We start from the raw sequence: 23,047 nt of genomic DNA, 5'->3' as shown, positions 1-23,047 counted from the left end.
ATGCTGAGTTGTTCTAGCTGATTTTCCACTAATTTTCCTGGTTTCTTGATGAAAACAACAGGGACCTTGTTTAACTGGGTGGCACCCCAGGTGGCATGAAATTTCATCATGTTGTACCATCATGTTGTTTTGGTTTAAGATAAAAATAATACAATTTGATAAGCTGAAGTCCAAATTGCCAGCCCATCCTCATTCATTGAGTAATCAGGTAGATACCTTCTAACTGGGTCTACCACGAGAAGGTGAGAATTCAACATTAGGTCAGAAGTCCTGGTTGGTTCTCCACATTCCTTAAGAGGATACATGAAGGTCTCCTCCTAGTTATCCAGCTTTGACCCTTAAGCATCCCTGTTTTAGAGATTTAGATACCTAATTGTGAAAAACAAAAATAATGGAAGTAAAGATGCATAACATGCACAACTGTACAAATCAGCTGACACATATTCCTGCCATGCACAGATGAATCATCCGATCAAGAAAATTGGATATGGTCCTCTCTATAGCTATTTAGTAAGCAACCAATAGTATACAGACACTGTTAACTGTTTACTATTGGTTAGTTATTTATATTTTCTAAAAACAACACTTTTCCTCTCCTCATTAAGTTTTTTTTTTTTTTTAATTATGTTCACATTAATTCAAACATGCATGTCTAGGAGATTAAAGGATCATATGTAATTTGCTCTGCCCAAGAATCTTACCAGACACACACATAATACCACAACTATAAATTATTGGCAATTCATTTGTCACTGATGAAAGTATTTCTATTCACACCTGCTCTTCTTACTCTTCCTTATATATGTGAATCATTCTGTCAGTTCCATTTTTTAAACCTTTTAGTAATTTAAATATACCAACCAAACTACAGGATTCTCCTTAATTATTGGTTTCAGAGAACCTATCACAGTATGTGGCATATCTGCCAATACGTGAACAGGAAATATTAGAGGGAACATCTCCTTATCTTGCACCAAGGTAGATCCGAGAAGTTTAAATTATATATTTAGTTTAATCCTTTATCCAAGTGTAAGTAAACAAAGTTTGCACCTGAAGTATCTTCAGGACTGGGGCAACTCATGGTAAAGGTGGTATTATACATCTCCTTGTGGACATGTATTATGTCTGCAAGGAGATTATACATGCTTATACAAGGCCTTATACTTCCCTTAATGCTATGCATTAAGGGAAGGGCCACTATCCAGACTTGTTTCGACCTTTATTGAGGTCTCATCAGTAGGAGCCAGACCCAGTAGTGGTGATACCAAGGTAAAAGTAATGGAGAAGTCATATTTACCTATACGAGTTGCCAAAAGGTGTCACACCTTATTATTAAATTATTCTGGATTAGAGAAAGATGTTGGAAGTTTATTCACTTGGTTAGACTATAAATTATATATTTAGTTTAATCCTTTATCCAAGGGTATCACCACCACTGGGTCTGGCTCCCACTGATGAGACCTCAATAAAGATCGAAACTGGTCTGGGTAGTGGCCCTTTCCTTAATGCATAGCATTATGAGAGATACTAAGGAAAGTGATGAGAACTTATACCACCTTTACCATGAGTTGCCCCAGTCCTGAAGATAATTGAGGTGCAAACTTTGTTTGCTTACACTTGGATAAAGGATTAAACTAAATATATAATTTATAGTCTAACCAAGTGAAAAAACTTCCAAGATCTGAGAAGTTTCTTTTGGCCTGATGTGAACACATTAACATAATGGTAACATGTTCAGAAGACTTTTGAGAATTCCCCATACCAGTAAACAACAGTAAACATCTAGTTTACTTTACTCAACTCCCCATACACCTCTTCCTCACTTACAGTCAGTCTCTCTCTTCCCCATCATCAAATGCTCTCATTCTCTCCATGACGTCACATTCACAAGATTGAAAGATCTTTATGAACTGCTCATTAATTATCTCTACCACACCTTCTGCAACAGCTGTCTTTATACCATTTTCTCCAATCAATGTCATCCTTCCATAATCATTCTTTCTTTTGCTGGCTACATATTGAAAGAACTCCTTAGGATTCTTTTTGGCTTCATTAGCTAACTGCTGTTCATAGCTCCCTTTAGCCCTCACAAACCAAGTCACCTGCCCTGCCTGGTCTTTGAAGTCCTCATGGGATTGGTTATTTCCACTTCTCTTATGCTACCTCCATAATGCCCTTTTTCTCTGTATCACAAGCTTAATCCCTTTATTCATCCATTTCACACCTACCTTATTTAACTTTCTCACCCTTGGAATACATTTAGACATTGCATCTACTAGATAGTTTTTGAAAATCCCCCAAGCTGCATTGATCTCTTTTCAAGCTAATTCCTCATTCCATGCTACACCTGCAAGCTGTCTCCTGAGCTCTTTATAATCACGCCTCCCCTCCCCCTTGTAGTTCCACGTATATCCTTTTCTTACAGAGGTCCTCACACTGCTGGTAACCACCCAGATAATCACCTCATGGTCACTCTCACCAATTGGTGGGTGATTTGACACTTCATTTATAATTACATCCTCTGATGAGATGACCAAATTCAAGACCCTCAATCCTCATGTGCTCTCTATTACATACTGTCTGAGGCAGTTATCCCTCAAAAACTCAAGAAACTCATTTTCTTTATTTCCAGTTGCTATTTCATCATTTCAGTCTATATTGCCATAATTAAAATCACCCATTATGATCACTCTTTTCTTATTTGCTTAGCTAATTTCATTATACATTTCATAGTCATTATCATCCACATTTCCTGGTCTATAACAACATCCAACCAAGTATTTCATTCCATTCACCTCTATCTCACAACATACTGTCTGAAAACCACTGGCACTATTTCCCTCTTGCATCTCTACTTTGTATGGACATAATTCTTTCTCTATCATCAGTAACACTCCCCCCCCTCCCATCCTCACGAAACACATCATATCCTTCCATCTCTATTCCTGTCAGGATGTCATCCTCATCTAACCATGTCTCACTTATTCCAACAATTTTTGAGTGAACAGACTCAATTAGTGCAAATATTTCAACTGCCTTGTTTCTTACACGTCTAGCATTTGTATATAAACACAACAGCTCATTCCCGGATCTACAACTAGTTCCTGTTGTTTATTATTTTAACGGTATAATAGAACACAGAAACTAAGTAAATAATTAATTTATTGACTTGATGCTGATATTTCGCTGGTATTATAACCAGCATCTTCAGAGCACAAAAACACTGTTTGTCACAATACGCGAGACTAAAACAACATGGTGTACTTAACCAAAATTGTAGCAGCAACACAAAGACTAGAGTCCTGATTTTGGCGCCCTCTATCTGAAAAAAAAAAAAAAAAAAACCGCTATCATATATTACTAGAGTCCTAGAAAAGTGCTAGTTTTTTCTTAATATGACTGTCTCCCAGATCTTCGGCAAGTTAATACAGCCATATTTGTTGAGATTTGGAGTGTGTTTTAGGGCTTCTGTCGCCTCTAAGAACAATCTCTCTGATTTATATGGGTTTCTGTGTAGTACTTTTGTGCTTTTCCAGTTGATCCTGTGTGCAGGGGTATCCAGAGCATGGTCTGCGAGGCCCGAGTTCCCATAATGATATTTCCGGACGTATCGTTTATGTTCGCTGATGCGGATATTTATACTAAACACTCCTAAGGAACCCCTCCCACCATCCACCACAGAGAACTACAACAAAACAGTCACCATCCCCTACATTAAAGGCACATCCGAAAAGATCTCAAGAATCCTCAATAAACATAAACTACGCACCACATTCAGACCATGTAGCAAATTAGCCACCCTCATCCGCTCACCCAAGGACAGCATTCCTCCTTTATCACATCCAGGAGTCTACCAAGTACCCTGCTCATGCAATCAAGCCTACTACGGTCAAACAGGAAGAACTGTGAATATCCGCATCAGCGAACATAAACGATACGTCCGGAAATATCATTATGGGAAGTCGGGCCTAGCAGACCATGCTCTGGATACCCCTGCACACAGGATCAACTGGAAAAACACAAAAGTACTACACAGAAACCCATATAAATCAGAGAAATTGTTCTTAGAGGCGACAGAAGCCCTAAAACACACTCCAAATCTCAACAAATATGGCTGTATTAACTTGCCAAAGATCTGGGAGACAGTCATATTAAGAAAAAACTAGCACTTTTCTAGGACTCTAGTAATATATGATAGCGTTTTTTTTTTTTTTTTTCAGATAGAGGGTGCCAAAATCAGGACTCTAGTCTTTGTGTTGCTGCTACAATTTTGGTTAAGTACACCATGTTGTTTTAGTCTCGCGTATTGTGACAAACAGTGTTTTTGTGCTCTGAAGATGCTGGTTATAATACCAGCGAAATATCAGCATCAAGTCAATAAATTAATTATTTACTTAGTTTCTGTGTTCTATTATACCGTTAAAATAATAAACAACATGTTCGACGAGCACATAAGTCTGTCCACACGTTTACAGCTAGTTCCACTGATAACACTCATTCTATGTGATCTCTCCATGCTCGCCTGGGGCCATTTCCCTTTCTGCTTATTCAGTTTAGAACCCTCTTCAATTCCAACTGTTTCCTTTTGATCCCAGGTCATGCCATTCCTTTCCTGTCTACACATCCTCTTGGAGCATCCCCCATTTTCATGCTGCGTACCCCTGTCCACCCTGAGCCTCCCCAGTTTGCTGTTCATCTTGCACACCCATTCTCTCATTTTTCCATACTAATGCCACTTACTTCCTCATTCATAACCACCTCTTCAATCTCTCCTGTCGTTCTCTACTGCTCTTCCACATTACTTCCCACTTGATCTGATTCATTCTCTCTATTCACTTCTTTACCTTCCAGCAACAGTTTTTTGAAGTGACTCACACCATAACCACTCAAATGCAGTCCATCACTCCCAAACAGTTCATCCTTCAAACTCATTCCACACCTTAACAAATTGTACTCCTCTCTTCTCACACATTTCAGCCAACATACTATTCATAATCCTTGCTCTCCGCCTCATCTCACCACAGTCATACCTAGGCAACACGTTTAGTACCCTTCCTGTCACACTATTCTCTGTTATCCCTCTAAGCAGCTTCCTAATATCCATTCTGACGTGCTCTTTGTCCTCTATCAAGTCATATTCAACTCCTTTGAGGATCTTCTTTTCCCTTTACCCACCTTGGGGTATACCAAATATCCACTGCACCTGTAACTTACCTTATATTGGTGAAATTAGATGCACAGTTCCAATCTGTAAAAAAATAACACAAACAACACATTAAATTTAACAATTTTGATAAAACAGGCCTCTCAGATCATGCTCTTAATATCCTATACCAAACCGATTGGAAATGTACATGTTCTTTACATCATACAAAAACCTTTTGCGCACCCTAGAATATACTGAATCCTAGCCTTTCTGCATGAAATGGAATCAAAATCCAGTAAATTTTCTAAGGTCCTGGGTAGTCACTCATTCATAACTTGATAGTGAGTGTCATCCTTGATGACAGTTCTTCTAATGTTCTCTGATGTTCTACTGCAATTTCCTCCATAATTTCTACCTCCAAGTGTTTGTTTTCGTTCTAGCATTGAAGACTATTGCCACTGGATGCAAACTTCACAGTTTCTGATGTGGTTCATGTTTCACTATCAGCTAACTGGCATATCCATTACTGTACGTGTAAAACAAGAGTTAGAAAAAACAGTTTTTGCATTTTTTTTTTTTTTTTTTGAACCCCAGTTTTTGTTATTTTAATGTCCTCTGATGTTGTAACAAGTGATACTTGTTATGTCATAAATGATACATGTAAGGTAGAAATAAGAGTTCCAAGATCTTTACTTGTCTTGCAATTGGAAGTTTCATTTTTCCTACATACTCTGAGTTCTAGGTTAAGATGAATACCATTTTTGTGACAAAATCTGAACTCATTTACAAAGCCCAGTTTGAAAGATAGTCAGTAACTCATTGTAACTATCTCTCTCTCAATGACCCTAATTATTATTCGGGACCTCCTCAAAGTCACAAGACTTATCTTGTTACAAGAATAAGAAAAGATATTGAAAGTTTATTTTTCACTTGGTTAGACTATAATAAATTTAGTTTAATCCTTTATCCAAGTGTGAGCAAACAAAGTTTGCGCCTGAAAGTATCTTCCGGACTGGGGTAAGGTGGTACAACACCGTGCGACTCGTTGCAAAGGTGGAGCAAGCTAACATCACTCCTATCTCAGTATCTTCCATAATGCAAAACACATCTCCTTGCGGATATGTCTAATGTTATGCATTAAGGGAAGAGCTACTACCCAGACTAGTTTCGACCTTTATTGAGGTCTCTTCAGTGGGAGCCAGGCCCAAGTGGAGATACCAGGTAGAAGCATTAGCAAGGTTATCTCTACCTATAGGAGTTGCCAAACGGTGTGCCACCTTTTTAATAAATTACTCTGGATTTAGAGAAAGATGTTGAAAGTTTATTTTTCCCTTGGTTAGACTATAATAAATTTGTTTAATCCTTTATCCAAGTGTGAACAAACAAAGTTTGTGCCTGAAAGTATCTTCAGGACTGGGGTAAGGTGGTACAACACTGGGAAACTCGTTGCAAAGGTGGAGCAAGATAACATCACTCCTATCTCAGTATCTCCCATAATGCAAAACACATCTCCTTGTGGATATGTCTAATGTTATGGTGTATGATGTTAGACATACACCATAACATTAAAAAGGTGGCACACCGTTTGGTAACTCCTATAGATAGAGATGACCTTGTTAATGCTTCTTCCTGGTATCTCCACTTGGGCCTGGTTCCCACTGAAGAGACCTCAATAAAGGTCAAAAACTAGTCTGGTAGTGGCCCTTCCCTTAATGCATAACATTAGACATATCCGCAAGGAGATGGGTTTTGCATTATGCAAGATACTGAGATAGGAGTGATGTTAACTTGCTCCACCTTTGCAACGAGTTGCCCGGTGTTGTACCACCTTACTCCAGTTCTGAAGATACTTTCAGGTGCAAACTTTGTTTGCTCACACTTGGATAAAGGATTAAACTAAATTTATTATAGTCTAACCAAGTGAAAAATAAACTTTCAACATCTTTCTCTAAATCCAGAGTAATTTATTAAAAAGGTGGCACACCGTTTGGCAACTCCTATAGGTAAAAATGACCTTGCTAATGTTTCTGCCTGGCTCCCACTGAAGAGACCTCAATAAAAGTCTAAACTAGTTGGGTAGTGGCCCTTCCCTTAATGCATAACATTAGACAAATCTGTAAGGAGATGTGTTTTGCATTATGGGAGATACTGAGATGAGATAGGAGTGATGTTAGCTTACTCCACCTTTGCAACAAGTTGCCCGGTGTTGTACCACCTTACCCCAGTCCTGAAGATACTTTTAGGCGCAAACTTTGTTTGCTCACACTTGGATAAAGGATTAAACTAAATTTATTATACGAAAAGATAGTAATGTCATCCACATTAAAGACATTTGGAAGAAGTTATTTTGTTAACTTTGACAACAAATAGTATGGCACATAACAAATCTTGTGGCCTCTAAGAGGAAAAGGTTGTTCAGACTTAGAAGGTTTAGCTAGTTCTGTGCCAAAAAAAATATGCCAAAGCTACAAGCTATCATGTGTTTTTAGCATGTAAAAGAAAACCTATACTAATTGCTTGTCTTTCCTGATAGCATTGGATGCTTCTAATTGAATTAAATGATCTAGCATAGAATGATGTTTTCATCAGCTAGACCGAGTTTGGGAAAAAATGGTTGCTCCTCTCTAGAAACCAAAAAAGAGGAGGATTAACCATTTTTCCAAGATCTTGAACAGGTAGCTTGTCAGGTCAACTTAACAGTAATTTTTTGGTATTTTTTGGATTGCTTGGAAAAGCAATAATAATTGTCTTTTAGCATTCTGAAATTCATTCTTACAGAAAATTCTGTTGAATAAGTGGAACAGTTGATCCAGGAATGATGGTAAAGGTTGTGTAACCATCTCATAACAGATGTTATCTGGTTGGGATTGAAGTAAAGAAGCTTTTGGTTCTTCTTTTTTGAATGGCTTGTTATAATTTACCAGCCCCTCTGAAGTGAACTAAATTTGATGTTTCTTCTACTTTGGTTTTAGATATCGGGATTATGAAGACTGATTGAGAATTTGTGGACACAATAGCAAACAGGAGACAGAGAGAGAGAGAGATGAGACGATTGAGACTTACAAACTTCTGAAAGGGTCATAGAGGATACCAGTAGATGGAATTTTTCATTTTATGTAGGATAAAATAGGATGAAAAAGCATACGTGGAAGCAGAGAGATAGATTTTTTTGTCCCATATGGTAGTGCATGAGTGGAATGGATTGCCTTTGAAGATGGTAAGAGCAGGTAGCATGAATGAATTAAAGAAAAATTATCACAGCTGATGCAGATGATATGTATCCTCCATTGATGAGTCACTGACTCCCTGGAGGTCTCTTAATAATAAAATGAAAAAGAAATTGTTTGCTTATTAGATTTTCCTAACTACTCATTATACATACCTAAGTCTTGGCCATGAGATCTTTCATTACCCTGAATATACAGAAGTGAATAACCAGACCAGAGCGATGTAGTTCCTACAGGACACTCTGGTATTTGCACACTCTGACTATGACGAGTAAAGAAATAACCACGTGATGGAGCAGAGCCCCCAGGTCTGCCAGGAGAACCAGCATCGCCAACTTGTCCCTGCTGACCAGGTGGACCTTCTAGACCTAAATAAATCATATAAACATAATATATAACATATATTGACAATAACTGGAGGCACTAATTTACTGATACTAACGATTTATCCAATATATATTTCTTTCTTAAATATTAAATCAGGAATTTCAGAAACCTAGTGTTCATTTTATTCTCAATGAAATGTAATGTAATGATATTTATAGAATAACATGTATGGCACAGTAGAAATATATTTATTATGTAAATACAGGGATCCCTTGCTTAACGCAGGATTTGATTAACGCTGTGAAATTAATTGCGACAATCCCTTGATATACAGGGTGTTCGGGATAAATTTGACAGTTTCGTAAGGAAAAAGAAAATCTTCTTTGTATCTATTAAATTTAATGAATTGACAAAAAAACATTACAGGCAGAGTTAATTACAATACTATCAACAAGATTTACTCAAAATAACCACCATTAGCATCGATCACAGCTTCAATTCTGCTTCGGAACCTCGAACAAGCTGATGCTACAGTCTCCCTGGGAAGGGCCGCAAAAACTGTTTTAATTTTATCCATTAACTGGGCTTTTGTATTACTGGAAGTGCGATTGGTGTCTTTTTCAACTGCGCCCCATACAAAATAATCCATGGGGTTAAGGTCTGGGGAGTTTGGAGGCCAAACATTTGGACTGGTGAAGTCGTAGAAATTTTCAGACAACCATTTTTGACTTTTCCCAGAGGTGTGGCAAGGGGCCGAATCCTGCTGCCATACATACGGCCTACCATTGGCTACCCTTGTTATCCAGGGCTTGACTACAGTTAGCAACTCCACGAACAAAGCCCGAATTCCAATGCCAGGGTTCTTCAACACCTGTTCCTGCAGATTTGCGAGGAATTCTGCTGTACGAACGCAATCAGATCGTCTGCTAGGGATCTTTCTTCTTGCTACATCCTCGTAGTCACCATTGCAAGTCTCTAGTTCATGCCTGATTGTTTTTACTGTATTCAGGGAGCATTGGGCAGCAGTCGTAATATCCTTATTTTGATGGCAGGCACGAATCATCATGATACAAGTTATTCTCTTCCATGATTCAGGTGGGTTCCAGCTATCCATCCTTTCTGACATCTTGTATATGAATGAAGAAGGGTCCAAACTTTTAAATGAAGAGAAGTGTGTGTTAATACATGTAACTTACGGAAAAACATAATTAATTATAAATATGTCAAATTTATCCCGAACACCCTGTATGTGGCAAGAGTTTGATTAACGCGCCTTTAACCCTGCAGCTCGCAGCTGATCTGACAGATACATGCAAAATCTTTTAATATAAATATTTTTACACAATTCAGTGTATAGCTTGGAGGTTATGAGTAGCTGTGCATTCATATGTTACGAGTGATATTCCGCACTGTTTTATGCTGTCGGTTTGGTTTAATACATGCTATGTATTAAACAAGCAAAATGACTCTCCAGACCTCGGCAAACAAGCAATAAAACATAAATTTTTGTGATATTTGACAGTAAATTGTATTTGAGAGATACCGCAACCTCGATGTCAGTATAATATGGTTTAGTTTTTTTTTTTTATTCTTTGTTCAATAATTTCTAGATTGTAACTGAAAATAAATAAACCATCATGTATTACTAAAATAGAGAGCCAAAGGCTTATTTATCATACATCTCCTCTAGATGTGCTTTACATTATGGAAAATACTAAGGAAAGTGATCTGGAGCTTACTCCACCTTTACTAGGAGTCGTCCATAAGGTTGCTTACGCTTGCATCTGCCAAAACTTTTAGTTTCTATATACTCGGCACGAAACTCTTGTAGTTTCTATATTCGGCTATGAAATAATGTTGGATTCAATATCCACTTGATTTGTACCATCGTATATTATATTTGCAGTGTTTTTTTCTTTATGTTTTATTGCTTGTTTGCCGAGGTCTGGAGAGTCATTTTGCTTGTTATCGTAGAATTTATGCCGATAAGAAAAAAACTAAAACTGTTCAAATAATTCTTGATAACTTCTTTTGATAAAAAAAAAAAATTGCAGTAAATACTGTAGGTACAATTATTTATTAAACATTTATTTTGCATTCATTTTTTATCTTTTCTAAAAGAGTACCATATAAAATGAATTATTAATACAGTAATCGGTCATGGACGAATTGTAATTTTTACCATTGATTATTAGATTTGATTAACGCGATTTTGATATATGCGGAAACATTGAGGGATACCTGTATTTCATCTTACCTATTGTAAGTCATCATATCAGTACAAACAGCGAACAAGAATAAGGAATTGAATTAGAAAAGAGTAGAGTGGATGTGTTAAATTGGAATCCTTTTAGGTATGCAGTTGTGTGCTCATGGATTAAAACTATTGGGAATGGCATGAGGTGTGGCATGATTTCTGGCTATATACATTTAACAAACATAAAACACTTACTAGCCTCACTTTCAGAATAGCGAGGGAGTCATTACTATTCAGATTAAGTCAATGAAGTAGGGCTTCATCAGTTACTTTGTATAAATGTTCATGTTTATATATTGATCTATGCAGCAGCATGGTATAAATTATATATTTAGTTTAATCCTTTATCCAAGTGTAAGCAAACAAAGTTTGTGCCTTAAGAATTTTCAGGACTGGGGAAACTCATGGCAAAGGTGGACCGAGTTCTCATCACTTTCCTTAGCAGCAGCTTAGTGTTTTGCCATTGAATCCTGTGGGTGTTTTCAATTCCATGTTGTGCCAGGCCAGATTTGTGAGGTTTGATAAGACAAATATGGTCTTGATGTTCAGAGATACGTTTATTTACAGATCTTCTTGTTTGTCCATAGTAAGACAAGCGGCATGAACATGGTACTTGGTATACACCAGGTAGCATCAGTGGTGAGAGTTTGTCTTTTGGAGAAGGTAGCAGGTTATGAATTTGGTTGATGGGTTTATAGGTAGCAATGAGTTGATATTTTTTCATAATTTTTGCCAAATATACCATATATTAAAGGTATCTCTGAATATTGAGAGAGGTTTCTGTGGAAAAGTCTTACTCGTGTAACTGTGTCAGATTAGAAAATTACATCATCATAACCTTTCTGGAGGGATACAGAATAGCCTGTACACATGAATTTTAAGATGCACTTAATATTCAGAGAAAATCAGTGGGACATTAACATAATTAAATGATACTTTCAGACTAGCAAAATGTTTAATTTAGCTCCTTTCTAAGGAGCCCATCTTGGGGGGGGGGGGGTACAAAATCACCTTGTTTTTTTTTTTTTTTTTTTTTTTTTTTTTTTTTTTTTTTACTGTCTAGTTAGTTAGTAGCTGGAGTTTACCCATGTTCAGCACTAGTAATGGACATTTTAATTTTGTTTGTTTGTTCATAGTGAAGAAAGCTATAGCTTGGTAATAAATATGTTTTTTTTTTGTTTTTTTTTTCTAAATTTATAAATAATTTGTCAAATAAAAAGTCATTCATAGGCTAAAATAAGTCTAATTTATCCCATATAGGAGAAACTGGATGTACTACAGCAATCCATTTTTTTTTTTCATGTCCACTGGAAACAATGCAAAATTTAGCAAATTAAAAATATGAAGTAAAGTTTGCAATACATAGTAAAAAGACAAAAGGCAAATACAAGTTAAGACATACTGGAAAGAACATAACTTTAGAGATTTAAATGTTAATTCAGAACCTTGCACATGGTAATTCTTCTGATGACAACTGTAACTCATACCAGATGTTGGTATTATTAAAAGATTTTAGCTTTTTGTTTGCTGGTTCTGCAGAAGACAAAGCTATGGCATCAGGATTTTGTCCATACATTAGATGTCTGCAATCTACAAATGTTGTGAGCACTCTTTTGTATGAACAGTTCTTCTAATAGCTGGTAAGAGTATATCGGAAAGCTGGTAGAGACAGTCACTTTTTTTTTTTATTATTTTTTTTATCAGCCTGTGATTTATTATTATTACCCCAAGACCTCATGGAGTCAAAGACTCATCTGGGAGGTCTTTTTTATCACACACAGCTCATCATACCGTACCTTGAACACATTCCAACACCTTGCAGACACCACACTCTCAGGCAAGGAATTCCAATCATTCACAACTCTGCATGGAAAAAACCTGCCCCTCACTCCCCTACTCACACCATCTTTATACAGTTTCCAGGTATGACTTCTAGTTCTCCCTGATCTCCCACTATTTTCTGTAGAACCTCTCCAGCATTGATCCTATAACAACCCCTTACAAACTTGTAGGCCTCTATCATGTCTCCTCTCTTTCTCCTGTCCACCAGACTCTGCAAATTACATCTTCGCAATCTTTCCTTATATTCAATGTTCAGGGATCAGAAACTACCTTAGTCAGTCACCCTTGGACCCTATCCAATATCTCTTCATCCTTCTGAAAACCAGGTGACAAAATATGGGCACAATAGTCCATATGTGGTCTAATCAAAGCCTTATAAAACGGAACAAGAATCTCCCTACTTCTACACATCAGTGTCCTCTGCATCATTCCCAGAAGCCTTTGTGTTGTCTTCACAATTTTGGCTATGTGCCCCCTAAATTTCAGATCCTTATCCACTAACACTGCCAAATCTTTTATTTCTTCCATCTCCAACAATATATCCTCACCAAGCATAAATTCCGCATCCCATCTTTGTTTTCCAAATTTTAAAACCTTACATTTTGCAACTTTGAATTCACATCTCCATTTCCGTGCCCAATCACTCAACTTATTCAAGTCTTCTTGTTAAGGCCACAACATCCTCACTACTCTTCATGGTTCATCCCAACTTTGCATCATCTGCAAATAACTGAATATCTCCATCCAAATCTTCACCTATATCGTTAATTTGTCTGGAAGTGTGGCATGAATTTCAGCTACAGACATATCTATAATAAAATAAAATTAGTTTAATCCTCTATCCAAGTGTGAGCAAACAAAGTTTGCACCTGAAAGTATCTTCAGGACTGGGGTAAGGTGGTACAACACCAACTTTCAACATCTTTCAATACACATTTAGCAAACATAAAACACTGGCCTCATAGTCTTAATTTTTTCAGCCTAATGTTGAGCATTAATATTTTGTAAGTGGCAAATGTAAGGAAAGAGCTGCAATTCTCAGGATATCCAGGAGATGCACCATACTTTTGATGATGTGAGTTTCTGCAAAATATTGCTCTTTGTACTAACTTTAGCTCATTTTTTCTATATGGTTCTTAAATATCAAGTTAATATCTTTGGTCAAGAGTGACATCCACATAAACTGGATACCCTTGTGTTATTATTATTTTTATTAACATCTAACCTTCATGGAGTCAAAGGACTAAACACAGGAGGTCCATACTTTCTTATGCACAAAAAATCATCGTAAAGTGTCTTTAAACCCATTCAGTTTCCAATCGCTCTCCATGTGAAAAACATGTTTCTGACTGCCCTGTTCACTCCCTTCTTATACACCAGGGATGATCTCTTGTTCTATCCTTGTCTCCCTTTACTGTATGAAAAATTTTCTCCATATTAATCAGGTAACAATCCCTCACCAACGTATATGTCTCGATCATATCCCCTCTTCTTCTATTCACAAGGCCTCTGTAAGTTGCATTCCCACAATCCCTCATTGTATCTGACATTCCATAGAAATTTTTGGTAAACTTTTTCTGTACCCTTTCCATACATCCTCAATCACCTAAAAACCAGAAGAGCAAATTTGTGCAAAGTAGTTCCATATGTGGCCTAATCAAAGCCTTATAAAGGGAACCATAATCTCTTTGCCTCTGCATGTCAATGTTCTCCTCATAATCTGCCATAATCTGTTGGGATGGTCTTATAATTTTAGCAATGCAACCCTTAAACTTCAAGTCTCTGTCCACCATCACTTTAAGATCTCTCAGCTCCTCCACCTCCTTCAAAATTTCTCGATTTGTCATTTGTCTATTCACGAAATCTATTCAAATCCTCCTGCAGGGCCATGTCTGCTTTACTTCTCATAGCTCTTTCCAACTTTTCATCATTGGTAAACAGCTGCACATCTCCAGTTAAGCCAGTCTCAATGTCATTAATGTATAAGTTAAATAATAATGGTCCCAAAACAGATCTTATTAGTCTGTTATGTAATCCCATCTGTTTCAGTTTAGCTACTAGCTTGTCATGTGGTAGTCTATCAAAGGCTTGTGAAAAAAATCCAAGTACTCCACCTTATACCCATCTCCTTTATCAAGTGAATTTGTCACCTTGTTGTGATATGTAAGCAGATTGCTGAAACATGACCTCTCCTTGCAAGACTCATGTTAAATAGGTGTGCCATTACTTCCACAGAACATTCCCTCAAGACACATGGTGATATAATGGCAAGTCCTATTGCCTTATTAACATTAAGTTTATTTAATTCCTCATATACTTCCTGCTTATTCACTATCAGTCCCTTCTCCACCATACCCTCTAGACTCCAGCTTCTCCTGATGTTTCCTTCATGACGATGCTATATGCTGAAAAACTGTTCATTTAATACCTCAACTATATTCTCTGCATTGGCTACCAATCTGCCAGTGTCATCAATTAGCAATATTCTTCCACAGTCAATTATTTGTCTACTTCTCACATATTGAAAGAACTCACGAGCATTTTTTTTTTAGCTTGAGTGGCCAATTTCTTCTCATATGGCACTTTTACTGCCTTTAAAAATGCAGTCACCTTCCTTGGCCTGCCCTTTGCACTCTTCATGCAACTGATTATTACCAACATTCATCTTATGTTACCTCCACAGTGTATTCTTCTTCCAGATCTTAATATCTTCATTCATCCATTTTACTCCTATCCTGTTTATCATTTTCTTCTTTAGAATACATTCAGACATTGCTGCTATTAATAGTTCTTGATCAATGTCCAAGCAGAATCTTATCTCCTTTCCATTTAACTCGTCTTTCCATGCTATAGCTTCCATTTGTCTCCTGAGATTTTCATAATTGCCTTGTAATTCCAGATATATTCCAGATGTATTTAGTGAAGTAGAGTAGTGTGTCCACCCACAATGAGTCCTTGGAGGTGCCACATAATAATAATATCCCTTCTTCACAGAAGTTCTCATATGACTGCCTGACTACATACAACCCAGGTGATCACTTCATGGTAGCTCTCACCAACTGGGGGAAGATTAGACACCAACCATTCCCAATCACACCATTGCAGAGGATATAGTTGAGGTATTCAACGAACAGTTTATCAGCGTATATCATTCCCATGAAGACAACACCAGGAGAAACTTGACATTTGTGAAGAAGCATAACAATTCATTTGTTAGTCTATAATCCACCCTACTGCTGCTGCTACTCATCTGTGACTTCTCTACACTTTCTCCTGTCTGCTCACCCAGACTCAATTATCTCCATGTATTCTAGGCTGTTCTATTCCTATGCTGACCATCCACATACATGCATTCATTACAGCTTTCAGAGTCCACTCTCCATACACTGTCTCACTGACCTCCCTGGCCCATCCTGTTTCTCTGTTCAACTTGCATTCTTGTTCTGAGATTCTCATTTGCATTCACATTGGTCTCATTTAGTCCACTCTCCTGCTCATTTGCATCATATCTCTGACTTCCACTGATGCCTTGCTTGTATCACTGATTACACTTCCTTCCAGAAGCAGCCTTTCCTTTTTTTTGACTTACTCCAAAACCATTCAGATGTAGTCCATCACTCTTATACAGTTCAATTTGTCCTTCCAACTCCCCCCACATATTCACAAACTGAACTCCTTTCTCTTCACACATTTCTGCTAACATCCATTCAAGATCCTTGCTCTCCGCCACAATTCATCACTGTCATAGCTGAGCAGCATACAAACTACTTTTCTTATCACACTGTTGTCTTCCACTATCCTTAATAATCTCCTGATATCCATCTTTACATTATTCCTATGCTGAATCAGACCTTATGCATCCTCTTATGCATTACATCTTTTATAACAGAATCTCTGTATAGTGTTACTGTTGAGACATTTGCTACTTCTTTTTCTCCACTACCTTTCATTTTATTCTTTTGAACTCTTCCGTTTGTATCCACCATATGCATATAACTCATCTCATTTCTCATGTTAATCATTTCATTCTTCAATTCTTGCATTCTGACAATTGTTCCCACTATTGCTTCATCAGTCAGGCTTTCTTCCATTTTTGTCATGCACAATCCTGACGAATGCATATCAGGTTAGGCACATTTCCACATTAATGCTTGCTTTTCCTTTATCAATTGTTTCCCATATTCACTATCCCATTATCTGAACTTAGTTTCTAATCTTAATCATTTCATTGATTTCATTAAACTCACATTCTCACACTCACTCTTCTGGCTATCATTCTCAGTTTTTCACCGAATGCTGTATTTTTCACTTCTCATTCACAACTTTCATTCAAAAATCACCACAGTCCATTAATATATCACATTTTCTGCAGAATCACATTCTCTCACTTCTGTTGTTCAATTTCTCAGCAAACACAACTGCCACATTTGCTCATTCATTCATATTACACTCCCAACAATGAACCATCTTAGTGCAATCCCCCACTGCTCAACATGGTCAACTTTTGTACATTTGTCTGGTTGTTCTTACCTGAATTTTTGCCTTTGTTAGCTGTTATATACAAAATTCTATACAAAACCTATTAACAACCTTGACAATTAATATGGATTCAGTCTCAGTATCACTAATTAAATAAATTTACAGTGAAAATGTATTTAATTAGTGATACCGAAATGAATAACTATATAATTCTTCAAAAATATTCTAAAAAAACTAAAACATCTTTGCTTTGCTTTGCATAGAAAGGTTGCACTGTGTTGCTAAACAACAGTAGTTGGTAGAATCACAATGCAACCTTTCTTCTTCTTCTACGCGTTATTCCCGCTTCCTGTGCAGGGTCCACGTGTTATTTAGATGCGACTTCTTGTTAGTACTACTCCCAACTGACCCGTCGCCTGGTCTGCCGCTGGGGGGGAGATATATTTTTGACTGTAGAGGTGTATGTTCACGGGGCCGGTTTGCCTGCTTGCGGGATGAAAAACGCCAGATAAACTGGTGGAAAAAACCCTACTGACCGCGCCCAAGACCGGCTAACTTGGCTATGCCTGAGGAAGATCCTCAAATTCCTCACGTTTAGAACAGGAATCGAACCTAGGACAATCCTTCCCCAGGCATATGGTTGCGAAGTGCAAAGCCACTAGGCTAACCACGCAGTTCAGTGCAACCTTTCTATGCAGTATTAAAAGTGTGGTGAAACTTTAATTGCTAGCAATCTGGAGGAAAGCCAGAATAGTGGCCTTTGTAAAACCAGACAAATTACCAAAAGATTAAAAAAAAAAAAATCTATAAGTCTATTTCTTTACCATGCATTTCTATAAATTGTATGAAAGGATAACTGTCAACAGATTTAGCTCTTGTTTTGAGAATTTATTTTTATTTTTATTATTTATTTATTTATTATTTTTTATTATTTTTTTAAAGAACAATCTGGCTTCAGGCCTGGCATATATTACACATCACAAGTTCTGAATCTTATACAAGTAGATGAAAGATGGATATCATACAAAAGCTTAAGACAGAACCTACCATAGTTGACACGACTGCTGGCTATAACGCTAGCCACCACAGACTTCTCCTTATCAAGATGTATAGCTTTACGAAGGACTAAAAATTTCCACCTTTTGCTATTGAAAAATATTTTGTTCTTTGTGATTTATTTAGCAAAAAAGTTGGTGGTACATGCAAATGCAGACCTAGCTATTGCAGCACAACACTTGAAATTGAAAATAAACATTTTCAATTTCAATTTCAAAAACTGTTACTCATCCTAAAGAGCTAGCAATTTATTACAAAGAAATTTTTTTGGATGCCAAGTTAGCCAAAACCCAGGTAAGTCTATTCTACCTCAAGAATCATGACACTGGCAGAGAAGCCCATAAGGAAAAGAAGGCATCAAATTCATTTAATGCAACAAATCTGGCACCACATCCTGCATATCTTCCACTGAGTGGAATGGAAAGGCTATTTAAAAAAAAAAAACATAATACAGCTAGAGAGGCATCAAAGAAGCATTAAAGCTAATAAGGTAATAAGAGGATGTCTTACTTGTAGGGCACCACTAAGTAAATAAATCTTTCTGAGCTCCAGAAAGATTTATTTACTTAGATATATTGTAGTAATGCAGTGTAGTTATTTCCACTTATCACTTTTTGTGATAAGTGGAAATAACTACTTTGTGATCGCTTTAGTGAATTTGTGTGAGGAAATAGACCAATATGATAGCCAATATTTTACTCATTGTCCCCAGTCTCATCATTCAAAGACTACATTTTAAATGATGCACTTAAAAACTTCATACCATGCTTCACTTCCCACTTATTAGAAATATGGCAGATAAAGCATGGAAGTGTGTTTATCAAAAATTTAGGAAACTGAAAGCACTAGATAACATCAGTGTCAGTCTATTTCTGGATGAAGTAAGAGCAGAGAAAATATGTAGAATTGGATGACTTGATTAAAGTGAAACTGCAAATAGCTGCTAGCTGAAGGACTAAAGTAGCATGACTGAGTATGACTGTGTTGTGAATGAGCGCAAGTACTTGGGTGGGGGGGGGGAGAAAGAGGAGATCAGAAAAGAAACATTACTGGAAGCAGAGAGAGAGAGAGAGAATAGACAAAGGAAGAGACAAATTTTGATGGGAAAAGCAGTTCAATGGATAAAGTGGAATTGAAAAAAAAGAAGAGAATGGAAGAGAAAACGTGAAAGTGTGAAGACACGAGAGTTTAAGTGGAAAGAATGAGAAGAGTCAAGTATGAAGATTATTATTCAGGGACAAACAGGGACAGAATGCTTGCACCAGGGCATGAGAGCAACTTTAGCAATAAAGAGAAAGATTAGAATGTGGTTGAGATAACATCGATGATTGGAACAAATGACTTCAGAAGTGTAAACTGAGTGGCAAAATATAACATTGAAAACAATGATAGAGACTGTGCAGCAGAAGAGTGTGTTGCCTTAATAGCAGAGTGAAGAACTGAGGAGCAGGTTTCGAATGCATGTATATCAGAAGTGTGATTAAAGAGTGACTTGAGTAACAGGAGCTGTATGAAGACATAGGAGAAAGGGGAGTAAGTACATATGCAGAAGTATAAGATTTATGTGGAATTTCAAGGTCAATGGATGGGGAAAAAAGATAAAGTGCATCAAAATTAAGTTAAATAAGAAACACCTGGTAACTAGAGTGAGAATGAAAACTAGTCTGGACTTATGGATGACTAGGGAGTTCAAACAAGAGCTATTGATTAAGCAGATGTTACTTACACACAAAGGTATAGAGAGCAGCTGCTTCAGTAGTTCAAGATACAAAGGTGAGTTATAAATCTAGTGAGGAAGAAGATACTGGAATACAAGAAGGGACTAACACTGCAGGGCCAAAGAAAATAACAGACTGTGTTTGTTATTTTCTTTTGCTGTGTGGAAAGTGGAAGAAGAATTGGTTACAAAAAGAATGACCTTGCTTGAATATGGCGAAGATGGCACAGTAGAACTATAGTTATGGTTCTATTAAGTCAAGCAGTTTTTCTTGTATAAGAAGACCTGTGCAGCTTCCACTTATTATACAAATATTTCATCCAACACATCACAAGACATCAGTATAAGTAAAGAACAAGAGTGAGGAAATTTGAACAAAAGAAACAGTAGAGTACATATGTTGCATTAGAATCCTTCTATATATACAGTTGCATGTGAATTAGGATAAAAACATTTAGCTTAATAAAAATAAAAAAAATAATAATTGAAGATGGCAATTTCCCAAACTTTAGTGGGGATAGAAAAGCAGTCGTTATGACTAAGGTTCAGGTAATGAAGTAGGAATTCAGCACTTTCATTGAATAAAGGGCTTGGTTGGCTGAGTGGTTACTATGTCCTCTCTCCAACCATTAGTTTGTGGGTTCAAATCTTGCAATGAGATTAAATGTTTGCGATTGTTTTTAGACTATGAATATACATTTGTTTTGAAGATTGGCCACTAGACACCCATAAGGTGGGTAGTGTTAGAAGAAGGAAGATTTATGGAGCTTATCTTTTAAGCTCCTTAAAAGATAAGTGCTATTTTGAATAATAATTAGCAATAACGTGTGAATTTTAGTGTAGTACTGTTTATTTTTCATAACTTAGTGTGTCTGCATGATTTTTGGCTTGATTTCTGCATGATTTATTAATTAAAACTGCCTTCTTTAAACAGAACACAGTGGCAGTACTCACGAGGGCAACCATGCAGAAGTCGACCAGTGCAACTTAACAGAACTTACATCCCTTCTCATAGAAAGGATGTAAGTTCTGTTCGCTACAAACTTGGTATTAACTGTCTACCTACTCACTGATGACACCTCAAAAAAGGTCGAAACTGGTCTGCGTAGTGCCCTTTTCTCATAATGTTGAACAAAATGCAGCTCCTAAGAGTTAAGTTCACATTATTGATAAATATCAAGAATAGTGATCGGAGCTTGCTCCACCCTTTATACGAGTTGCCTCAGCTTGCACTACCTTCAAGGGTCAGGTGCTGCACTATCCAGGTATTTGCTTACGCTTGGAATCACCGAACTTTATATAGTTTCTATATTCGGCATGAAACTCTGAGTTTCTTATTTGGCTAAGAACCACTATGGGATATAATATCCCTTAACTTAAAATAAGTTCATGTCGCCAAATTGAAGCCTTTGGCTCTTCATTATAATTAATAATGTAAGAGATGTGTTTGTGTAGAGATTGAATGGGAGACAAGAGAGGGTATGGATTTGTAGGAAGACAGATGAAATTAAAGATGATGTAAATGAAAGAAATAGAATGCAAGCAAGAGAAACTTAGTGAGTGAAAGAACACAAGAATGTAGAGGCAAAAGTTAAACTTTTGCTTCTACATAATATTGATGAAAGAGTTATTTAAAAATGAAAAATGACATGAGGAATATGTGGAATGATATTAGATGTTTAGTGGAAGTTAATGAAAGTGTTCAAAAGAATAGAACGAAAAATAAAAATAAAAAAGGATAAAAGAGATGATGAGTGATTCTAGGATAGTAGTGTATAGAAATTCCATAGTTAGAGGATTAGTTAATGAGAGAGTCAAGAAGATCTGCTATACAGGAGGGAGAATGAGCAAGATAATTTAGGTTTTGGAAATTAGAAGGAAACAAGTAAGAGATTTACTGGTGGTTGTGGAGAGAAATGATTTAAGTGGACATATGGAGAATGTAAGAGTGAATATGAAGAAGTTATTGAGAGGAGTGAGAGATCACAGTATAGTGGGAAAAGTTTTCAGTGTTTCCTGAGGTATGACAATGATGAGTTCAGATGGAGAACCAGAATCATAAATAGTATGCTAGCAAAGCTGTGTGAGGAGAAGGGAGTACAGTTTGTGGATGTACAGCATGAGTTTGAGAAAAGAATAGAATTATACAGGCACGATGGACTGCATTCAAATGGCTTTGGAGTGAGTGCAATGGAGAAAGTGTTGCCAGATGGAAGTGCACTTTCTGATGCAAGAAGAGATCAGAAGTAAGAGATGAAGTGAAAGATCAGGAGAGTGGTATTGAAGAGAAAGAAGTGCTTGGCAAATGGAAATGCAAGCGGAACAGGTAAATGAGGAGGTGGACTATCCAAGCCACTTGTTAGTTGGATAGTCCACGCTCATTTACCTGTTCCGTTTGCATAGGACTGGTTATAGTCCTAAAAATAAACTGTTGTGTTTGTTTACAAATGCCAGAAGTATAAGAAATAAGAGAGAAAAAGAAATCACTGAGTTTATTTGTCTCAAAATTGCTGAAATAAGCGAAACATGGGTGAATGAAGATTATACCCTAACTGTAAGAATACAGTATTTTTCATGAGGATAGAAAAGTCAAGAAGACAGGGGGAAATGCTGCCGATAATAGCAGGGGAAATATGTCCACATAAGGTAAACTGGAAAGAGGGAAATAGTGGCAATGGTTAAGAGACAGTGTGGTATAAAGTGGAGGTTGACTGGAAGACATATTTAGTTGGATGTTGGTATTAGGCAGGGAATGTGGAAAGTGGCAATGAAGAAATGTATAAACAACTTGGATTAGTGAAAAAAGCGAGAGTAATTATTATGGGTGATTTTAATTATGGTGGTATAGATTGGAATGAAGAGATAGCATTTGGGAATAAGGAAAATGAATTTCTTGAGTTCTTGAGAGATAATTATCTCTGGCAGCATGTAAAGCAGGGGACTTCAACTTCTCAGACAGTGTGGGCTGCATTAAAAATTTCAATGAAGCCTGCAGG

At 36.9% G+C, this 23,047-nt stretch overlaps 1 protein-coding gene across 1 annotated transcript in view; it reads right to left on the bottom strand.

The window, feature by feature from the left end:
• The window catches only part of LOC150100509 (uncharacterized), a 1,094,033-nt gene that overhangs the window by 30,347 nt on the left and 1,040,639 nt on the right, over positions 1-23,047 (bottom strand). Inside the window, exon 38 of the mRNA XM_090402670.1 lies at positions 8,529-8,741. Within this exon, the coding sequence (XP_090258796.1) occupies positions 8,529-8,741 (213 nt within the window). The remainder of the gene's footprint in view (positions 1-8,528; positions 8,742-23,047) is intronic.

This window comes from Typopeltis vanoorti, chromosome 13, assembly GCF_054136105.1.
Source record: "Typopeltis vanoorti isolate ZY-2024b chromosome 13, IOZ_Tvanoo_1.0, whole genome shotgun sequence".
Lineage (NCBI taxonomy): Eukaryota > Metazoa > Arthropoda > Arachnida > Uropygi > Thelyphonidae > Typopeltis > Typopeltis vanoorti.
This window is presented reverse-complemented; position numbering and strand designations above follow the sequence as displayed.